The sequence below is a fragment of the Cyprinodon tularosa genome, unplaced genomic scaffold (assembly GCF_016077235.1).
Source record: "Cyprinodon tularosa strain WSP-4 unplaced genomic scaffold, ASM1607723v1 ctg434, whole genome shotgun sequence".
Taxonomy (NCBI): Eukaryota; Metazoa; Chordata; class Actinopteri; order Cyprinodontiformes; family Cyprinodontidae; genus Cyprinodon; species Cyprinodon tularosa.
The window spans coordinates 123,918-145,157 of NW_024039157.1; the positions used below are offsets into that span (position 1 = coordinate 123,918).

Consider the following 21,240-nt stretch of genomic DNA (forward strand, 5'->3'; position numbering starts at 1 on the left):
TTTGAAGTCACTTGAAGCCTGATTTTATTAAAAATGTTAGCAGCAGTATTCACCTACTTTATTGCGATTCTGTCTGCCTTTAATGTCGTCCTCATTCCTAGAAGAAATCCTCTTTTTTATGCTTTAAATTGTTTAGGATTCACATAAAATGTTTAGATTTTTATCACAAGTCTTTGCTTTTTAGGTACCAGCAGAAGTAGATTGTATCAATGGTTTGGTGATGGTTGTTGTGGTATCTTTAACAAATTAACTTTTATAAGATCTGTTTCCTTTACCCCAGAACTCACAGACAGGTTGACTTTGTTCAGAATTTTAATTCCCTACCTGCTGCTATAAGACCAAACAGGAAATTAAGGAAAAACATCAGAATGAAGACGTTTTTTTTTCCTTCCTCTGACACAGATACTTGGAGAAGTATGAGAAAGTCCACCACTTTGGCGAGGATGATGAAGAAGCGCAGCCGGGGAACCCCAAAGCCTCCCTTCCTGTTGGTGCAATCCCCAGTTCCTACAACTACCAGCAACATGTTGTATCAGGTATGCAGAGTGTCACTGTTCGCTTCATCCTGTTTGGTTTTGCTGCTTTTACACTAATTGTCCGAGGAGCTCCTCACTGAAAATTCACATCATTCAGCAACGAGGATGCAGCTTCCTGTTGTGATTGCCTCTCTGTATAGAAGATGAGTTCTGTTTCTGTATCTTCAACTACAACCAGGGATCCAACTTTCTCTATTTATATCATACTTTTTTTTTTTTTCATTCATTTCACAGACAAACCCTCAAAGCTGAGTTCTGATGGTTCCTTTCATCAGATGTGTTTTAAATCAGTTCCCCTGAGCATAATGTCTCTTTAAGCCTCAGCATTTTTAATTTCCAGATAATTTGCTTTGAAATTTATTTTCTGCACTTTCAAATCCCAAAGCATCTTGGTTTGATTGCTCTGAACTCATTTTATTTTAAAAGAAAATAATTCCTTTTCACTAGTGAATCACTGCTGTATTTTAAAAATCAGTCTTTCCTCTTAGCGCTCTGGAACAAATGGATGTGCATATTACTCAATAGAGCAAACAAAACAAATGTACCTGTAAAATCTGTGTATCATTCATTCTTTCTATTTTCAATTGCCAATCAAAAAACAAAAAATAAAAAATTGACTGGTTATTTTGTTTTTTGTTTTCTATGGTTAAACCAAAAACGAAAAAGGATTGGGTTTTTCATATATCAATTCTAAGCTCCGATCAAGAATACGAAATGGAAAAATGGACAGAATCCGTGTATCATTCGTTCTTTCTATTTTCAATTGCCAATCAAAAAACAAAAAATAAAAAAATTGACTGGTTATTTTGTTTTTTGTTTTTTATGGTTAAACCAAAAACGAAAAAAGGATTTGTTTTTCATATATCAATTCTAAGCTCCGATCAAGAATACGAAATGGAAAAATGGACAGAATCCGTGTATCATTCGTTCTTTCTATTTTCAATTGCCAATCAAAAAACAAAAAATAAAAAATTGACTGGTTATTTTGTTTTTTGTTTTTTATGGTTAAACCAAAAACGAAAAAAGGATTTGTTTTTCATATATCAATTCTAAGCTCAGATCAAGAATACGAAATGGAAAAACGGACAGCGACGCATAATTGGATTTTAATATTTAATCGGTACAGTTTACGTGACCCGGAAATAGCTCTTTGCGCAGCAGTTGGGGTAATGAAGTGGCTACCATGGCGACGCTAGAACCATACACTATGTTGATCGAGAAGCTGTTTGTTGTTGCTAGTTAAAAGTACAGTGCACAGAAAAGTTTCAAGACAAAAGTTATACCTGGAAAATCCTGCTGATTTTCTCCGTTGTCATATCCTCCTCCTTAAGAGTCACACGCTTGGATCCTCGAAATAACACGTAACTGTCCATGGCTGATAGGTCCGACTGCCTTATCTGGTGCAGCTTGATCGAACGTGGTGGGGGTAAGCCAATTGTTTTTTTAGCTAACGCTCCACCAAACTTCCGGGTCACGTAAACTGTACCGATTAAATATTAAAATCAAATTATGCGTTGCTGTCCGTTTTTCCATTTCGTATTCTTGATCTGAGCTTAAAATTGATATATGAAAAACAAATCCTTTTTTCGTTTTTGGTTTAACCATAAAGAACAAAAAACAAAATAACCAGTCAATTTTTTATTTTTTGTTTTTTGATTGACAATTGAAAATAGAAAGAACGAATGATACACGGATTGGACAGCAACGCAGAATTTGATTTTAATATTTAATCGGTACAGTTTACATGACCAAAAAAAAACTATTTGAGACAAAATTCTTAAGAGCTAAAAAAGTAACCTCATAATTACGTTTTTGTGTTAGACGACAGAGTCCAAAGTCTCCAAACTGTCACAGTGAATTAAGATGAAAGAAATGGTTTCATGTATTTAAAGGTAATAAACAAATATTTTTTTTTCAAAATACATCCATAAAACATCTACAGTGGTGCAGAATAAAGATATTACTAAAACAAATGGAGTATTTAACTAATTCCAACAAATTTTAAAAAGTTAAAACAAGCCACTGGACTTTGTTTTCCAAGTCTGAAGACTTTTTGCTTCCAGTCCAGGAAGCTTTCTCAATTCAAAATGTCTGGAGTAGCGTTGAGTTTCAGGTTTATAGAGGGGTACACACCAAAGCCTTATTATGGCTTAGAAAACATGCAAATTGAACCTAGAAAACAGGTCCTCCCTTTAGTAACGGGGAGTCGTTGAGGTCTTGGACTGAAAAACCTGATACTGGCCTTTGCCTCTGAAAAGGGAGTCATAGGGTCATTGTCATGCCTCGCTTAATGGGTGACATGTTTTGGTCCATGCATGGCGATGAGGTTTGAGATGATAGCGGGAAGGAATAGACTCTATTGCTGCATTGCAGGTTTTTGAGATTTGGAACTTGAAACCACCCACTCTGTTTAAGGTTGCTTTATCTCTCTTAAAATAATTCACACCCCTTTTAAACCATCTGTCTTCTTTGTCCAAAATGTGAACATTCTGGTCCTCAAACGACTGTCTTTTGTCCTTAAGGTGTAGCTTGACAGCAGAATCTTTTACGGAGGAGGTAGCTAGTCTGTGTTGAGCCATGTGTCTGTGGAGAGGTTGTTTGGTTTCTCCAACATAAAGATTCAGTCCAGTGGTTTGTTTTTTAACTTTGTTGGAATGACTATGACCTGGATGACTGGGAATCTTCACCAGTATATTTAAATAATTGTTTTATAAAAAATCTGATGGGTCAAAGACAGGCTTTTATCTAGGGATACTTCCTATGGTGTACACGTTGGTGTATCACATCTTTAGGCTTTGCATGGTGTAGGGGGTAAGGAGGTATCCTCCCCTAGAAAATCTTGAAATTTAGACTCTAAGGATTCTGAGGTGGAATGCAGCTACATTTTTGTCTTTATTACAACACTAATTTTCTCCTGATTATGGGAAGTAGGTGTGCTTGACTAGAGGTGGAAATTTCATTTTTAGGTACCTATGTTTCACAGGTTAATTAAAAAAATCAGAAAGTGTAATGCTATCTTCACACAGTGATTTAACCAGCAAAATTGCATCTGCTGCTTAATTTTTGATGCTTGTTCACATTAAGGTCAGATGTGTACAGATGCATCTGATGCTTGTGCTGCTCCTGTGTTCAATGGCAGTGAGTAGCTTTGCTATATTTGCTGTGATAAGTGAGTAAAAAGTAGTTTTAACATGTTTTTTTTTTTTTGCAAGAAAGTACACTTGAAAACATCATCTGGGCAGTCAGTTCATGAACGATCCTGTCTTAAAATATTATTTTGAAGCTGCCCAGACCCCCACAAAGCGACAGTGGGTTGTCACTGGGAATCCCCAGCAGCAGCTGCCTTAGGCTTGTTTTTTCCCTGCTGTTTGTGGCGGTTAGAAGCAGATGTTAATGTTTTCATGTACGTGGCTCCAACTGCAAGCACAAGAATGATAAAAGCGAGCATATATGCCGACAGTTTCGAAATTTAAGTTAATTTAGGCGTTAATAACCTGTTTCAGAGGATTGATAATAGCGATCTGCATCAGCAGCGTTGTCTGTCTTCCTGCCAGGTCACAGATTAGCTTCTCTGATCGGTTGATATGGCACATCAAGCAGCAAAAAAAGGAAAAATTTTCAACTCCAGCATCTGCTGCTTGTGAAATTTTTTACATTTGAGCAAAGTTTCCAGGGGGAAAAACAGGCGTACAATGTATAGCCGTATGCAATGCTAGCTAAAAGCCTGGTCAAAGGTATATGAATATGTACTTTTGGATACAACAGTGATGTGGGCCTGAAAGGATTTGCTACTGATTGAAATAGTAGCTTGAAGTCATTTGAAACAGACCCTAGTACCTTTGTAGTAGACCTGAGGAATGACTTCTACTCAGCGTTGCATGTTTTTGAGCGAAGCAAAATAAAAAACAAAACAAAGAAGACAAAAACAGTAAATGGGTTCTGATGGCTAATTTTCCTCTGAACAAGTAAGTTAAATGTTTGCTGATGCTAACAAAAGGTTAAACTGGCAAACTGTCCAGAATGAGAACTGGTGAACACGAGTGCGCAAAGTTTGGCTGGAAAGATTTTATATTTTCACCTTTAAAAAGCTTAAAATATTTTTTGGCTGATAATTTTTCACTTTTGGCATTGAAGATATTTAGCATGGCTAAATTGACCTGGTTTGGCTATAAACTGTTGCTCTCAGAAAGCCTGAATATGTCACCAAATCCAGATGAAAGCTTAGATCTTGTTGGTTTAGTCAGACATGATCTAGGAAATCTGTCATAAACGCTGCATCTGTTAGCTGGAAGTTAGATAGTTAAACATGAAAAGCAGTGTTATTTTTCTCTATGCATCTAAATACAGGGAATGAAAAACAAACTCTTGGTAAATTGGATTTTATAATGCCAATGTAGTTTGAGAAAATGTTCTAAATTAAATACACTTGTTTTCTATGTTTTTGTCCAGCAGTGCAGTTGTGACTCTGCCCTTCGTTTTTCTCTCCTGGTTTCTGCTAGTTTAAACTTAGACACAAAATCTTCTGGGTTGAAACTGGAGTTTTCTCAAATCGTGTCCTGAGACCAAAGCCACTACAGACTGTCGGGCCCTAATGCTAACTAATGGGTCCGGAGCTTTGAGTCTTTTCAGTCCGCACTGCTGTGTTTTCACCAAGGTTATCAGGATACTTTCCCTCTTTATTTTCCCCTCGCCACATGAATGCATCAGTCCAGCCTTTTCTGCAGCAGGAGTGTGAGAAGAAAAAAACGCTCTGAGTAAAGTCCCGTTTTAAGCTGAATGTTTTTGTCGACTAGACGGGTCTCTCTGCCTTATCTGTGCATGTCCCTTTGCCACACACAGTTGTAGTGTGGACCGGCGGGCCCTGCTCTCTCAGATAATTGACTTTCCTGACAGCGGTTATTGATGAAGGGAAGAAGGACGCACTTGTTGGTTTTCCTTTCACCTCAGTTTAGATTAGTCTCCAGCCTTTTAGTCCCAGAATCTCTCTCTGGAGCAGACAGCCTTCTGTCTGCTAAGCTAATTGACTCCAAAACATGATCACTGTGGGAAAATGCAGTTTGGTGGCCTTTTCTCCCTCGCTACTCTCAAAAGTTGGATTTTAATGAGCAAGCCTGAATCACAAACCTGTTATAGTTTTACTGTACCTAATGGTGATGGTTATCTTGGCTTCAACAAAGCATTTTGCATTTAAAAAACACGATGGGGTTGCCAATAGGGGAATAGACTGATGGATTAACAGATGGCGTAGTTTTACTAATTTGTCCAACAGCTTTAGTCTTAATTTCTTTTTTCACTGCATCTAGTTTTATTTTCTGCATTAAATATTTCAACTAGGCACACAGAATGAATAATTAACTTATTAAATAAGGAACTAGGAGGTGCTTAGACTGTATTTAATGTTTGTGTACGGCTTTGCCTTTTTAGCCAAGGTGATGTGGATTTCAAGGGTTTTTAAGTTAAGTCAAAGAAATGACCAGAATAACCAGAACTGTATCTGCCTATACAGACCTTTAGAGTATTACATCACTGCCTTCCAGCTGGTTGAAAGTTCATCACATATTTCTTTTTGTTGAGGACAAATTTAATGTATTTCAGATTTTATAAAACAGGGACAGTTTGGTGTTTAGTTGAAAGGAACATTGCATGTAATTCCTATTGGGTTTGTACCATTTTTAACCTGCAGCTGATGAGCTGCTAAAGGCTCATCTAGACTGCTACTTGGATTCGGCCGCCACGAGACCCCAGTCTGATGACCTCAACTCAACTCTTTAGACATCACACAGCAGCACACTGTTAATGGAGTTCATAGCAGATGCAGGCGATTGTTGAGAGGGATTGCTGTTGAGTCAGTGACTGGATGCAATTAGCTGTTTTTTCTTAGATGGAAGACTGAACCAATCTGACTGAAGACGTGAATCGTCTCTGTAAAGTTCTCCAAACTGACGTGTGTTGTGAATTTACTTTATAAATACACTGATCGAAATTGCTTTGAATGGTGTTCTTGAACAATAGGAACTGGTAATATTATACTCACTTTATAACAAGAAGAAGAAGGGTCTAAAAAAGTGAGCAGAATGATTTACAATGTGTCTTTAAGGAGCAGATTATTGGCACGCTGATGAAAATACTCCACCTATCCCTAAAATTGATGGTACACATCGGTTAATAATGCAGTTTATATGTACATGTCACCTTAGGATACTTTAGAGTCAACTCGATAGTCACACAGTCAGATTGGTGAAAAGTTTTCTACCTGAAATGGCAGCAAATGTCTTATTGTCTCCACATCCTGAAGGAGCAAATCCTGCAAAATCAGTAACTGGATGGAATCAACTGGTTTTCCTTATGCGTTAGATAAAACATCAAGTGCTGTATATGTTCATCAGAGGATATTGATCATTTATGTATTTTGGTATTTTGCTTCTCATGGATGAGCAGTAGATAATAAATGGGTCGGTTGTTCTTATGCTAATGTTCTCTAAATTATGTGACCTCATGAAACTTTTTCTACTATACAATTGGTAATAGAAGTAGTTGCATTGTTATCGACCAATGCTTAAAACTTCAGTGTCAGTATTGTTTGATACAATTGGATTTAGAACCAAATACAGAAACAGACCGTTTTAAGATTTTTAGAGATGAAAATATCTAAAAACGAACTGCTTAAAGTTGATACGAGTTACAGAGACAAAGAAATATTTGTGTCGCATTTGCCTGCTGTGTGAATGTAGGTTAGTAAGCAAGATAACGGCCTAATAAAAGACTAGTTTAACGAACAGGACAGCAAAAAGAAGACCCTTTTACATTTAACTCTGTTTTATTGCAGCCATTTGCTAAAATCAATAAAGTTCATTTTATTTCTCATTAATGTACACTCAGCACCCCATCTTAAAAGAAAAAACAAAAATGTAGAAATGTTTGCAAATTTATTAAAAAGGAAAAACTGAAATATCACATCGTCATAAGTGTTCACACTCTTTGCTCAGTATTGAGTAGAAGCACAGCTTTTTTTTTCTTTTTTATTAGAAGCTCCCTTTTGAGCCATTACAGCCATGAGTCTTCTTGGGAATGATGAAACCAGTTTTTCACAGCTGCCATTCTTCCTTGCAGATCCATTTCTCCAGAGATGCTCAATTGTGTTTAGGTCAGGGCTCTGGCTGGGCCAGGCAAGATTGGTCACGGAGTTGTTCCCAAGCCATTCCTTTGTTATTTCACCTGTGTGCTTAGGGTCATTGTCTTGTTAGAAGGTGAACCTTCATCCCAGTCTGAGGTCCTGAGCACTCAGGAAGAGGTTTTCTTCCAGGATATCTCTGTACTTGGCCGCATTCACCTTTCCTTCAATTGCATCCACTCGTCCTGTCCCTGCAGCTGAAAAACTCCCCCATAGCATGATGCTGCCACCACCATGTTTCTCTGATAGGATTCTATTGGGCAGGTGATGAGCAGTGCCTGGTTTTCTCCAGACTTACCACTTAGAATTAATGTCAACATGTTCAATGAGGTTCAATGAGAGAAGAAACTTCTTTGTCACAGTCTGGGAGTCCTTCATGTGTTTTTTTTTTTTTTTTGGCAAACTCTATGCATGCTTTCTTGCACTGAGAAAAGGCTTCCGCTGGACCACTCTGCCATAAAGCCCCGACTGGTGGAAGGCTGAAGTGATAGTTGACTTTGTAGAACTTTCTCCCATCTCCTTATTGCTGGAGCTCAGTCACAGTGATCTTTGGGTTCTACTTTATCTCTCTCACCAAGACTCTTCTCCCAAAATTGCTCAGTTTGGCTGGACGGCCAGGTCTAGGAAGAGTTCTGATCGTCCCAAACGTCTTCCATTTAAGGATTATGGAGGCCACTGTGCTCCTAGGAACCTTGGGTGCTGCAGAAATTCTTTTGTAACCTTGGCCAGATCTCCTTGAGCAGTTCCTTGACCTCATGATTCTCGTTTGCTCTGACATGCACTGTGAGCTGTAAGGTCTTATATAGACCGGTGTGTCTTTTCTAATCAAGTCCAATCAGTTTAATTAAATACAGCTGGACTCCAATGAGGGAATAGAACCGTCTCAAGGAGGAGATGAAGAAATGGACAGCATGTGAGTTAAATATGACTGTCACAGCAAAGGGTCTGAAAACTTGTAACCATTTAATATTTCAGTTTTTCTTTTTAGTACATTTTTCTGTCAAGATGGGGTGCTGAGTGTACGTTAATGAGAAATAAAATTATCTCTTTTGATTTTAGCAAATGGCTGCAATGAAACAGAGTGAAAACTTTAAAGGGATCCAAATACTACCTGTACACACTGTATAAAGATGTCCTGAACATCTCTCTCACTAACCAATACTTACCAGTTTATGCTGAAATGGCAAAGTCCAACTTTAAAAAAAAAAAATCTTTAAATTCTAAATCTTTTTATTATTCTATATTCAAAGCTATCATAGCTCATGAACCCCATACCTCACTCTGATGATCAAATCAGAACCTCACCTGTAACTCCTGATCATCTGAGCAGCATTATTCTTACCTCTGGCTTTTCTTTGCTCTATTTATGAACGTTCATTGAAACATCCAGCAAGGAGTTAGTTGAGAAAAGCATGGATAGCCATAAAGTACAGTTAGTTAGTTGAATCGGTCTCCGCCAAGTGACGTCAATTGTTTACCTCGGGCGCGGTACACTATGCCTTTTACGCCTAAAATGGCGTCTTAGCAACAAATGTCACGTGACTGGCGGAGACCGATTTTCCTAAATCCGCCCCTGTTTTCAGGCTTATGTTAACTGTAATGACTTATCTTGGACAGGCTGCTATGTAAACAGGCCTTTAGTCCTTCGTTTAGCTATGCTGCGGTTGTTTACACTACACCTTTTACACCTAAAATGGCGTCTTAGCAACAAAAGTCACGTGACTGGCGGAGACCGATGTGTTGGATTTTTTTTTTTATATATAATCTTGATAAATGACCATAATGAATTATTGCTAATAGTAGGATTTATCAGGCTCAGTCATGGTTAATTTAAGCTACTGTCCGTGATGCTGTGTGTATTTGAATGACTCGCCCAGTTAGGAACCAGTTCTTTATGTTTATCAAAGCATGGGCTTTGGGCCAGGAGTACTGGTGCTTGAAAAAAAAAAACAAAGGCTCAGGAAAAGAAACTTTAAGTGGTATGAAGCGAAAGGCTTGATGAAGACTGATTTCTTTTGCACTGCACTGGGGAGGTTCTGTTTTCAGATAAAGCAGGAAGAGACTCATGAAGTGATGAAATAAAGCAGTATCTCTCAGGCCAGTTTTTATCTGCTGCTGAAGTTGCATCACTGGTGATATTTTTATTTTTTTTAGCAGGATTCTTAAAAGCATAGAAATGCAGCACTGAAAACCCTGCACCAGAATAGAGGAGCATTTATCTGGAGAAATGATTCGGGGGATAGGAAAATTGAGCATGATTAGGAATTGTCTTACAGATTGTGTTCTTATTTAACATTCGGTCTTTGTTGACACCATTCTAAGCGTTGCCAGTTTCTCCTCACAGCTAACCTTCCTGTTAGCAGTCAGAGCGCTGGCTGTGGTTTAACATCTTTAGAAACGCTTGGATTTGATCTGCACTGCTCTATCTCTCACTCTCCACTGCTGATCCATGTTCCCTGATCCATCTCCTCCTTTCTCTTTCAGACTATCTCCGCCAAAGTTATGGACTCGCTACAGATTTCATTCAGCCGTGCGACTACAACAAACTGGTGCTCTCGCTCCTCTCCGGCTTACCCAACGAGGTGGACTTTGCTGTTAACGTTTGCACATTGCTCTCTAACGAAAGCAAGCACTCCATGCAGCTGGACAAGGACCCCAAACTGGTCACGCTACTGCTCGCTCACGCTGGAGTCTTCGACGACTGTAAGCCCCGCCCACTCACTTGGAGTTTAAATAGTTTTTGCTTTAGAACTCTATCTCTTTTACAACAGTTTGCCACCTACTGCTGCCTTTTTTTGTTTGTTTTACCATCAAAGTCCATCTCTTTTTATACCTCCTGTCTAACTCTGAGCTAAGCTCCGCCCCCACTAACCCCATGTTCTATTGCAGCTCTGGCCAGCTTCTCTGGAGTGTTTGGGACAGACTGGAAGGAGAAAACCTCAAGAGACTTTGCCAGGGTAAAGTATATCTGCCTTTCATCTTTGGTTGGTCTTTGAATTGTAAAGGCGAACACTGGATAAAAAAAACCGCCACATTACTGGGATTTCATTAGCTTGAAACTAAGATACCTCACTAGCTGCGTTTGCATGGACACAACTGATGGGATTAAAGACCCGATCAGCTCAAAAATGTTCCAGGTTAGCATGTTAGACTAAAGATTCCTCCCTAAATTGGAATGATTGGAAATAAATTGCATTTTGAAAAGGAGAGGTGCCCATGGTCACCATTCCGATTACACACCCATTCGGAGCGTTGGAGGAAAATAATCTCCACTGCACATGTGTGCAACATCTGTTTGACTGTTTGGGGGAAAATAAGACTGTTTCTCGCATACTTAAATTACTTGATCTGATAGAACACTTGGTGCATGCAAACACATGATCGGATCATTTTATATAGTGTCGATGCAAACAGAGATTTTTCAGATCAACCAGGGTTTAGATTGGATCGGGAACATTTTGCGCAAGTAAACTTAGCTTGTTTCCACATATTTCTCTTGGTCTGACAGTGAGTCATATTGACTCCTTTTGCTGTTTAGCCTAATTATAACCTTTAGTTTGAGCTCCCACTTTGGTAGCAGATCACAACCTGGACCAGACTGTTAGCGAGGATCGCTGCAGATTTTGTCACGCTGGTGTTTTTACAGCCACATTAACAGCATCTGTTCCTCTACAGTTCTGGAAGGAGGTGGTGGAGGACGCTGAGGTCAGGGAGCTGATCTGGGACAAGAGCAATTCAGCAAAAGGTAAACGGCCCGCAGCAAAAGTCTTGTCGCCACTTCACACTCTCCAGCTCAAACTCATGCCGATTTATAGCAGATCTTTATTTATTATAGAAATTTAAGTTAAACTCCAGCTCCTGCTGTTTAAAATGAAAAGGAGTTGCCTATTTTGGAGTTAACATTGTATTTACTTTGATGTTAAAAGAGGAGTAGATGGAAATAAGGGTGCATATGATTTCTGCTGTTAAAAATTACAAGAAAACAACACTTTTAACTAGGAGAAAAACAGCAGGGAAAATCTCCATGCCATTTCAAAACAGCTGCTTTAATAAGTGGCTTATTTGAACCTCTGGCACTAAAATATCTGACACACTATCAATAAATCACATCAGGGTGTGTGAAGGCATAAAATGCTCAGCCGTGCATCATAAGATTGATTATTTAACATAAAAACTAAGCAGAAATGTATGATAACCACTCATCAATGGATTTCAGTTGGGTTTAGTGTCACTTCTAGATCATAGATCTAGATTTCTGGTTCTTATCTGAATGCTCCCCCCGTCCGCTTCACAGATGGTACGTCCCGGGAGGAACACTGGCAGAGCCTCTTCCATCCGCCGCGGAACCCAGGAACCGGTGACATGGAGGCCCAGCGGGTGCTGCAGATCGCCGTCATCCTGCGAAATCTCTCCTTCGAGGAGGCCAACGTCAAGCTGCTGGCGGCCAACCGAACGTGCCTGCGCTTCCTGTTGCTCTGCGCCCACTGTAACCTCATCTCACTCAGACAGCTCGGACTCGACACTCTGGGCAACGTAGCCGCTGAGGTAGGTCTACAGAAAAGTTTGCCTGGGTTCCTTTATGATCATGACTGTGGGATAGAAGAGGTTTTTTGTTTTGTTTCCAGTCGCTTTCCCAGGCAGCCAGTTAGCATGTAGCTCTAAGGATTCAATGACCAAAAGATGGCCTTCTGCTGTATCTTTGACAGTTTTCTTATAGGATCAGCCCACTGTTGGGCCCAAGAGAATTCGGTCACTTTTGTATTTTAGTGTTAATCGGTTCATGAAATGGGACTTTTGTTGTTAGCAAATATTTCTTTAATTTCGATTTCGGGTGAATTTATTATAGTTAATTTTCAACTCTGACTGAGAATGTTGTGACTCAGAACATGAACCAGCTTTTTATCCTCCTCTGAATTCAGGAAAGTGTTGATCTGTGCTTTTAGCTGCTATCTTCATGCTTTTTCTGCTTCAGTCTGCTTCCTCTGGGGTCGGTTTAGATATTAAATTGTCTGTTAAATTGCCGTGTGAGACACTGCTGTCCCTTTCTGGGCCTGTCTGAAATTTCCGCCCATGATGGGTGTCTAAAATGTGTTTTTCTTCTTGTAGCTCCAGCTGGATCCTGTTGATTTTCGGACGACGCACCTGATCTTTCAAACTATAACCAAATGCTTGATGTCCAGAGACCGGTTCCTCAAAATGAGAGGTGAGTTTAGTCCCTTCGGTTGTGTTTGCTTGGAAAATATTGATTTTAATCTTTCAAATATTTGGGTTTTAGCTATGGAGATCCTGGGGAATCTCAGCAAAGCGGATGATAACGGTGTGTTGATCTGTGAGTATGTGGACCAGGAGTCCTACAGGGAGGTCATAATGCTCCTCACTCTGCCGGACCTCATGCTCCTCATGGCCTCCTTGGAGGTGCTGTACCTGCTGGCCCAACTGGGAGAAATTCCCTGCAGCAAGATCGCTTCGGTGGACCACAGCATAGGTAACCATTTACTGCCATCACCTAACGCTGACAAAATCTAGAAATAAGAATTGCCGCACTTCTCTGGTTGGATATGGAGAAAGATGGTTTTGGATTGGCCTAGTCAAAGTCTGGGCTGAAATCCCTGTGAGATTGTGACAGAGTGGCTGTTCTCCCTTAATAAACAAAGTATTCAAAAGCTAAAGTTTGTCTTAGATTAAAAAATGTCTGTAATCTAAAACACAAGTTTGAAGAAGTTTGTTCTTTTATCATCACTGACTCTACTCTGCTTCCACTTCCCTGTTCAGACTTGTTGGTGCGGTTAGTATCGGTGGATCTGCACACGTTCGGACCGGACGCCCTGACAGCGGTGCGGTTGATCGAGCATCAAGCTAACGCCGATCAGGCCGCCGAGGTCCGACCGCAGTTGGTGGAGCAGGTACCTGCGGCAGTACAGGCGGCTTCAGCACCAGGTACGTTTCTAGGAGATGCCTCTCACGCTTTGAAACCCTTAGAAGTATTGAATTTACTTAACTCCCGGCTTCGTGCTGTCCTGCCAACCAGACAAAAAAACCATACTATTAAATTAGAGCTACAATACAAGACTGTCAGAATGGCCTAGTTAAAGTCCAGAGCTAAATTATAATTGAGTTCTGAATTCTGATTTTTGGGTATTGAGGTTCTTGGTGGCAAAACATTCCAAAGAATCCTGTGAAGTTGGTAGGTTTGACTAGAAGAAGCTCTGAGCGAACAACAATTTTTCCAGACTCTTCGCCTTACTGGAGCTTTTGTTAAAAGGTTGCTTGTTTTTAAATCAGAGTTTCCGATCAGCTGAAAACAGGCAGCCTTGAACCAAAGCAAACAAACATGACATCTTCATTTAGATAAAGTTTCTGTGAACTAAAGAGACTCCTGACTGCTGATTGGTTCCTTATTCACGGTTGTTGGTTTGCTGACATCTAGTGAGCTCTAAGTAGTACTACAGCTATGCAGTAAACAGGAATAAAGGAAATGTTTTGTTGTGAATTGTCGTTTTTTTTTTTTCCTCTTATGTTTGTTTCCTTTTCTCTCCTCAGTAACGAGGGCCCCGGTTCAGCCCAATGTGCCGCCACCTGGCATTGTCGAACTAGATGGGGAGAAGTTTACGCTACAGTGGTAAGATTTGGGTTTTCTCTAAATCTCTTTGTATGTGAAAGGAAAACGCTTTCTGTTTCTTTCCTGTTCAATTAAAACCTGTTTCTAACAGGCTAAACGCACACTTTGAGACGAGCCCTGAGGGAACAATTTCCCGATCAGAAATGTACTCTGAGTACCTGGCCACCTGCAGCAAAATGGGAAGAAGTAACATCTTGAACTCCACCGGCTTCCTCAAATGCCTCCGGTAGGTACAGAGCGAACTGCATCCCAGGCAGTTTGCAGCTACAGAAGCAGATCAGCAAATGTAGAGATTCTCTCTGATGATGGCCGACTGCTCTTCACAGGACGGTGTTTCCCAACCACACCATGAGGCGGCAGGACGAGGCCAAATCCAGCAACCAGCTTCAGATTCTCCTTGTAGGAATAAGGCGACGAGCGATCCCTCTCCCCGTCCAGCTGTACTACCAGCAGCCCCAGAACCCGACCGCAGCGCCTCCACCTCCAGCAGCGCGGCATGAAGCACCTGGAGACCCTCAAGCTCCCCCACCAGGTAGAGCTGCTTTTCCACTTGGATATGCTCGCCTCTTACTTGTTGAAATACCGACAGTGTTTCTGTGTTGTGTTACTAGGGTTACCGCCAGGACATCCTAATCTTGGACCACAGTTTGCTCGGCCCCCAGGTGCCTCAAAGAGCTCTCCGCTTTTGGCGGCAGGTGCCCAGGAAACGTCTCGTGTAAACCCCCCAACTGTTCCCCATCATCCGGTGCTGCGGCAGCCGTCCCCCCAGTTACCACCAAACCCTCTGGCGGCGCCGCAGCTTCAGGTCCGGACCGCTCCGCCAGTGCAGACGTCTGCGGCCGCCCAGAATCACAGCCCGCAGAACCCCACGCCTCCTCCCGTGCCTCCGCAGCAGCACTCCCCCATGCTCCCCACAGGGACTCCTGTTACCCTCTTTCAGCCAGTACCACCAAGCCACATCCTCACCGCCAGGGTACAAGGTGTGTGCTCCCCAATCGCCCAGCAACCACCTCTGCCTCAAACCTTCCCCGTCTCTGGAGTGCCCCAGGTCGACGCCCAGGGTTCCGCTGCAGCTTCAGTACCCTCCTCCACCCAGGGGGGAGGGAATCCGGCTCAGGGCGTCGGCAGCTCCCAAGGTTCTCGTGTAACATTTCAGAACATAGCTCCCAAACCAGCACCAAACCAGTCAGGTGGGCCGACGGCCACGACGGCTCCTCCCAACCAGCAGCCGCCTCAGAGCGTGGTAATAGTCGGCCCAAACCCTCAGCAGAATGCAGCCTATACCCCGGCCATCCACCAGATCGTTCTCACCAACCCCTCCACCATTCCCGGTGCCCAGCCTGTCCAGATAGGACAGCCCGGAGCAGCTTCCAGCCCCTGCTCGCCTGCTGCCTCTCAATCAAACGCCCAGGTCCACACACTGACCCCCCAACGGCCTCATCAGCAGCAGCCGCCGCCGCTTCAAATCATTTCCCAAACTCCTCCCACTCAGCCTACCTCCACTGAATCCAGCTTGATCAAACAGCTACTGCTTCCAAAGCGAGGGCCTTCGACGCCAGGAGGGAAGTTAATCCTGCCCGCCCCACAGGTCCCCCCTCCTAACAACACGATAGCCCCCAATCCGCAGGTCATCTACCAGAGCCCCTCCCCTCAGCCGGTCAGTGTGCAGCTGGTCCCAGGCCAGCTTCCCGCTGCAGGAGCTCCTCCCCTCCAGACGGTTCAGCTCCTGCCAGGCCCGCTGATTTCCACCAGTTCACCTGGTGGAGCCGCCATCATTCAGGGTCCCACAGGCGCCGGAGTGACGTTCACTGTGGTCCCAAACACCGGCTTCACCACCTCCACCTCTGCTGTGGCTGCTGTGAGCCAGGGCGTCCCCCAGCCTCCATTTCCTACTGGAACAGTCCCCCATCACATCTCAGCACCACTTCCACCACCACTGCCGGCACCCCTCAGAGGAGACAAGATCATTTGTCAGAAGGAGGAAGAGGCCAAGGATGCCACAGGGCTGCACATTCACGAGAGGAAGATTGAGGTGATGGAGAACTCCTCCATGGCAGAAGGAGACTCTTCAAATGGCAAAACCAGCAACGGGGACGTTGCTGCAGGTGCCAAGCTACTAAACGGTGGGAAGTGCGTGGAGCCTAATCTACCTCCATATAACTCAGGGAACAGCCAGGGAGTCCTCAACGGCCCACTGACGGAGAATGCTTCCTCCAATGGGAAGCAGGCTCTCTCTCCAGGCCCGAACGCTCCGCTGGAGGGAAACCCGGACCCCAAAAAGACCCTGGTCAACGGGGTGTGTGACTTTGAGCGAGGCGAAAGCGGCGGAAACTTTAACAAAAACATTCCAAATCACATTGCTTCCAAACAGTACTTGGGGAACGGGGAGGTGGGCGCCTCTGAAAAGACTGCAGATCAGAGTCTCCCCAGTCCCCCCCCTTCCCAGCAGGACACTGCCAAAGCCCAGCAGGCGGAGCGCCTGGCCAACGGCCCCCATGCAGCGGTTCGCCGGCCCTCTGCGGAGTTAACCAATGGGCCTCTAGGCCCAGGGCACGGCGTGCCAGCTCTACGGCAGCAGCTGCTCCCCAACTCCTCGCTGCCCGCCGTCCCGGCCAACGGAGTGGCCTCAGAGCCCCGGGGCCTGAAGAGGCCCGCCGAGAACGAGGACCGCAGCACAGGAACGGCTCCCTCCGGGATCCCCAGCAAAGTGGGAGTGCGGATCATCACCATCAGCGACCCCAATAACGCCGGCAGCAGCTCCACCATGGTAGCGGTGCCGGCAGGAACGGACCCAAGCACAGTAGCCAAAGTAGCAATAGAGAACGCCACTCAGCAGAGGAACTGCTCGCCTACACAAGCGGCTGGATCCACGGTGAGTCACTGTGGTCTGGGACCAACCCCCGTCTCCTTGTTTGCTACCACAGTTTTATGACTTCTGCTTAAAAAGTCAATTCTGGAATCTTTAAGATTAAAGTTAAGATTTAATTAACAGTTGAAAGAAAAGATTAGTCCTGATTATTCGAGGTAAATGCATGTGTTGAACCCTGAGGGTCCATCTCTGCTGTAGTTTGGTTTTCAGGGCTGAAATCAGGAACCATCTCTGTGTAAACATTTCTACAACTACAAAAAATTTATATTTTAATGTGGCTAGTCTGATCTAAAGTTGTGGAGGTTAAGAAGGTGAGTCCAGTTAAGACCATGTGGCTCTCACTGATACCCACCTCCTACAGCAAAGCAGCTGAGAGAACAACTTGGACCAAGAGACGGGTCCGGGTTACATCTCAGCCAACAAACCCACTCTGGTCTGATTCTGAATCAGAAGAACTAAAACTGTGTTTCCCCTCTAGCCGGCTGTAACCCCGCCCCCAGCTCCCTCATCGCAGCCCGCAACAGCAGGTAACCACAGCCCGCACCTCCTGGCGCAGCAGACCTCCACCGCACCGTCGGAACCGGGCAGGAAAGCAGGGCAGAACTTCAAATGCCTGTGGCAGTCCTGCAAACGGTACAAAGCTCTGTTCTGTTTCCGTAGCGCTCCCATCTGATGGGATCCACCTTTATCAAGCCTTAAACATCTTTGGTTTCCAGGTGGTTCGAGACGCCGTCTCAGGTGTTTTACCACGCAGCGACGCAACATGGAGGCAAAGAGGTGTATGGAGGCCAGTGTCTGTGGGAGGGGTGCGAGCCTTTTCCCCGTCAGAGACTGTCCTTCATCACACATCTGCAGGTAAAATCCTCTCATCATTCACAGAGATTCATTAGGTTCAGATCTAGAGCGCTTTGATTTAACAGGGTCTGCTCTGCTTTCCCAGGATAAACACTGTTCGCGAGAGGCTCTGCTGGCTGGACTCAAACTGGAGGAGCAGCAGGCGCAAAGTCCCAATCAGACATCTTCCCAGTGCGTCGACCTTCCACTCTAACACGACTCGTATCACAGTTTATCAAAAATCAGCTTTAATAACCAGAGTTTGCTTTTTGTTCTGCGAAGGACGCCGCCAGCAGCAGGCAGCACTCCGGCTCAGCGGGCGCCGAAAGCAATCGTCAATCATCCCAGCGCAGCTCTCATGGCCCTACGCAGAGGTTCTCGAAACTTGGTCTTCAGGGACTTCACAGTGAGTAGAGCACGCCACATGTCTCCGCTTTCTGTTCCTAAATCTGTTCAGCTCATCTGTTCTCCTGCCAGTTAATATGGAGCACGTCAGATTTTTAGTTGCTGCGATAATCTGCTGAGTCATGCGTCACATTTCTTTTGTTTCCTGTAGGATGAGAAGGAGGGACCAGTGACCAAACACATACGACTAACTGCTGCCTTAACATTAAAGAACATCGCCAAGCACTCCGACTGTGGTCGCATGTAAGTTCGCCATTCAATGATCTGAATTGGATTATTTAGTATTCTCAGAAATAATCAGATGGTCAAAGAAATGTAGCCAAGCACCAGTTTTCGTCTTTTATTTTAGTTTTTTTTTTATATATCATTTGTTGGTGTAAATGTGATGCACACAGAGGCCCTCAATGGGAACATGTAGTTAGTTTTGCACTACGCTTAGTGAGCAAGGAACTGTATCTAGGGGTTCCAAAGTCTCTATAGCAATGTGTAGACGCCCCACATGGTAGACGGGCAGTTTGCTGATCACTGCTGGGAATTTACTGGAACATTTATTCTGTCCAAGGAGACAGATTGATCACTTTTATTTATTTTGAAAGTGTGAGGCTGAAAAGCGCTCCACAATCTGTGACACTATGGGCTCTTTATTTTTATTTTTTATTAAATCAAACTGAAGAAGACCACATGTCGATTTTAAACTTAAACCCTTTGTAGTTCTACAGCAGAGCAGTGATCAAACAGATCTGTTCCTGTCATAAAACAAGCTGCTATATATGCATTATTTTACAGGGATTTCTTTCCTACTAAGTAAGCTCAAATTATTATAATTTTTTTACTAATGTAAAGGCTTTTTACTCCTTTTTTGTAAACATACTGTCGCTATAAAATAATTGACTGTTAAGTTTTCTCTCAGACTTAAATTTTGCATATTTCAATATGATGTTTTGCTGATGTTTAAAAATGTTCTTCCTCATTGTTGTTCAGGTTGGTAAAAAGGCATGAGACGCACCTCTCAGTGCTGGCGTTAAGTAACATGGAGGTCTCCACCACGCTCGCCAAATGCCTTTACGAACTCAAGCGCTCGCTTCAGGCTTAACGCCAGAGGGACGACCCCTACCATCCTCTGGTCCCGCTCCTGAGGAGAGAGGAGCGAGGGGCCGGTGAGCAGTAGCTGGTCCATGTGTTGAGGGACGGGGGGAGCAGAGGAGGGGGAACCAGGACAAAGTTCTGCAGCTTCCACCTCCACCCCTAAACGTCCGTTCAATCCCTCACCTTCTTCCTCGGCGACCTGTGTAAAACCCGCTCTCTACCATCACACACAGAAAGAGGGGGGGAGGAAAAAAAAAACTGCCTTTGGGGATCTTCCACCAGCTGCCCACCAGGGGGAGCTCTTTTTGAGACTGCTTCCCTGAGGGACTCCACTGACAAAACCCCAAACATGAGCACATTTAGTTTGAGTAAGTTTTTCCCCCCCTGTTTTTTTTTTTTTTTTTTTTTTTTTTTTTAGTCCATCCCATAAAACAATAGTGTGTTGGAGCTTTGGGTGAAGGGCAGGAACAGGGCGGGGCCTGGAAGGGGCGGGGCTACAAAAGGTTCTCACAGGGTTGGGTGGAAGGAGGACTCAGCGACTGGAGCAGAGAAATTTTTCTTTAGAAACTCGGTAGCTTGGTTTTCTTACTTGAGTCAATATATTTTCACTTATTTATTATCAAAATGAATACCATTACAATGAATAAAAAAAAGAATCTTGTAAATATGTTGTGAATATATATAAAGAAGATCCTTTGATGCCGATGCAGCCACTGGAGAACATGCTCTGTGGGGTAATAGAAGCATTACTTTGACAGGATTTAATAAAGTAGTATGTTTGTTTTTTGTTATCTTGCTTTTTTTTTTTATGATCCTTGGTCACTTGTATCTAATGTGATTCTATACTCAGCAGTGGATGAATGTACTTAAAAACTTGTAAATAATTCTGCAAAGGTACTGATGCTGTAAAGCTAAGGGATGGGGGAAAAAACAGTTTTTTGTGGAACTGTGACATTTTTTGTATTATAATACCTTGTAGAACTCATTTTGCTGGCTGAAAGAGTATGGAATAATATATCTCATGTCATTTTGTAGAAGAAAAAAAAAATATTGAAGGTATTCCCCTCTCCCTATGCCCTCACACACCCCCCTTCTCCCCAAAAACACGTGCACACACACGAGGAGCATATAATCCACTGTAAACGTTTTTTTTTTTTTTTTTCTTTTTGTCATCGTACGGGCATGGGGCGCGTACCAAAAAAATTTTTTTTGTATTTGTAAATTGGTTTAAATACATGGAGTTTTTATACAGGTTTTCTCCTGTGTTCTTTGCTTTACGTGCAGGTATGATATTTTCTTCACTACTTTTTTCTATCTTAATATAGTGTGGAGTTTTATTGTACTATTTTTTCATTCTTACTACCATGCCACATTCCGGCTCACGTCCTCAGACTGTCCTCTCTCTACCGTGTGTTGTGTAACATTTTTGACTGCCTGTCGTATTAGCATCTGACCGGGGCGACCCCAACCATCTTCATTTCTGCGGTGTCAGTAGGATGTGTGACTATACATAGACCTAACAGTCTGTTAGAGATTGGCTTTATTTACTTTGGTGACTGTTTATAGTTTTTAAATAAAACACTGAACATTTTGCCTGGGCTTTACTCTTTGTTTCTGCTTTTCTTTCATCTCAAGAATTATTTAGCTTATTTACAGAACAGGATTTCAGGAAAATCTGAGTTTTTCAGGTGTATAGAGCTGAAAGGTTGTCCCTCCCTTA

The 21,240-nt window shown here is 43.0% G+C and overlaps 1 protein-coding gene across 1 annotated transcript in view; it reads left to right on the plus strand.

Annotated features, from left to right (window-relative positions):
- The window catches only part of arid2 (AT rich interactive domain 2 (ARID, RFX-like)), a 37,646-nt gene extending 16,527 nt beyond the window's left edge, over positions 1 to 21,119 (plus strand). Inside the window, exons 4-21 of the mRNA XM_038299758.1 lie at positions 403 to 536; positions 10,192 to 10,410; positions 10,597 to 10,664; positions 11,383 to 11,452; positions 12,002 to 12,252; positions 12,814 to 12,910; positions 12,983 to 13,192; positions 13,480 to 13,644; positions 14,248 to 14,326; positions 14,418 to 14,552; positions 14,653 to 14,858; positions 14,938 to 17,198; positions 17,674 to 17,828; positions 17,912 to 18,050; positions 18,136 to 18,221; positions 18,312 to 18,435; positions 18,586 to 18,677; positions 19,416 to 21,119. Coding sequence (XP_038155686.1) covers positions 403 to 536; positions 10,192 to 10,410; positions 10,597 to 10,664; positions 11,383 to 11,452; positions 12,002 to 12,252; positions 12,814 to 12,910; positions 12,983 to 13,192; positions 13,480 to 13,644; positions 14,248 to 14,326; positions 14,418 to 14,552; positions 14,653 to 14,858; positions 14,938 to 17,198; positions 17,674 to 17,828; positions 17,912 to 18,050; positions 18,136 to 18,221; positions 18,312 to 18,435; positions 18,586 to 18,677; positions 19,416 to 19,527 — 4,603 coding nt within the window. The 3' untranslated portion in view covers positions 19,528 to 21,119. The remainder of the gene's footprint in view (positions 1 to 402; positions 537 to 10,191; positions 10,411 to 10,596; positions 10,665 to 11,382; positions 11,453 to 12,001; positions 12,253 to 12,813; positions 12,911 to 12,982; positions 13,193 to 13,479; positions 13,645 to 14,247; positions 14,327 to 14,417; positions 14,553 to 14,652; positions 14,859 to 14,937; positions 17,199 to 17,673; positions 17,829 to 17,911; positions 18,051 to 18,135; positions 18,222 to 18,311; positions 18,436 to 18,585; positions 18,678 to 19,415) is intronic.
- The last annotated feature ends 121 nt before the right edge of the window (positions 21,120 to 21,240 follow it).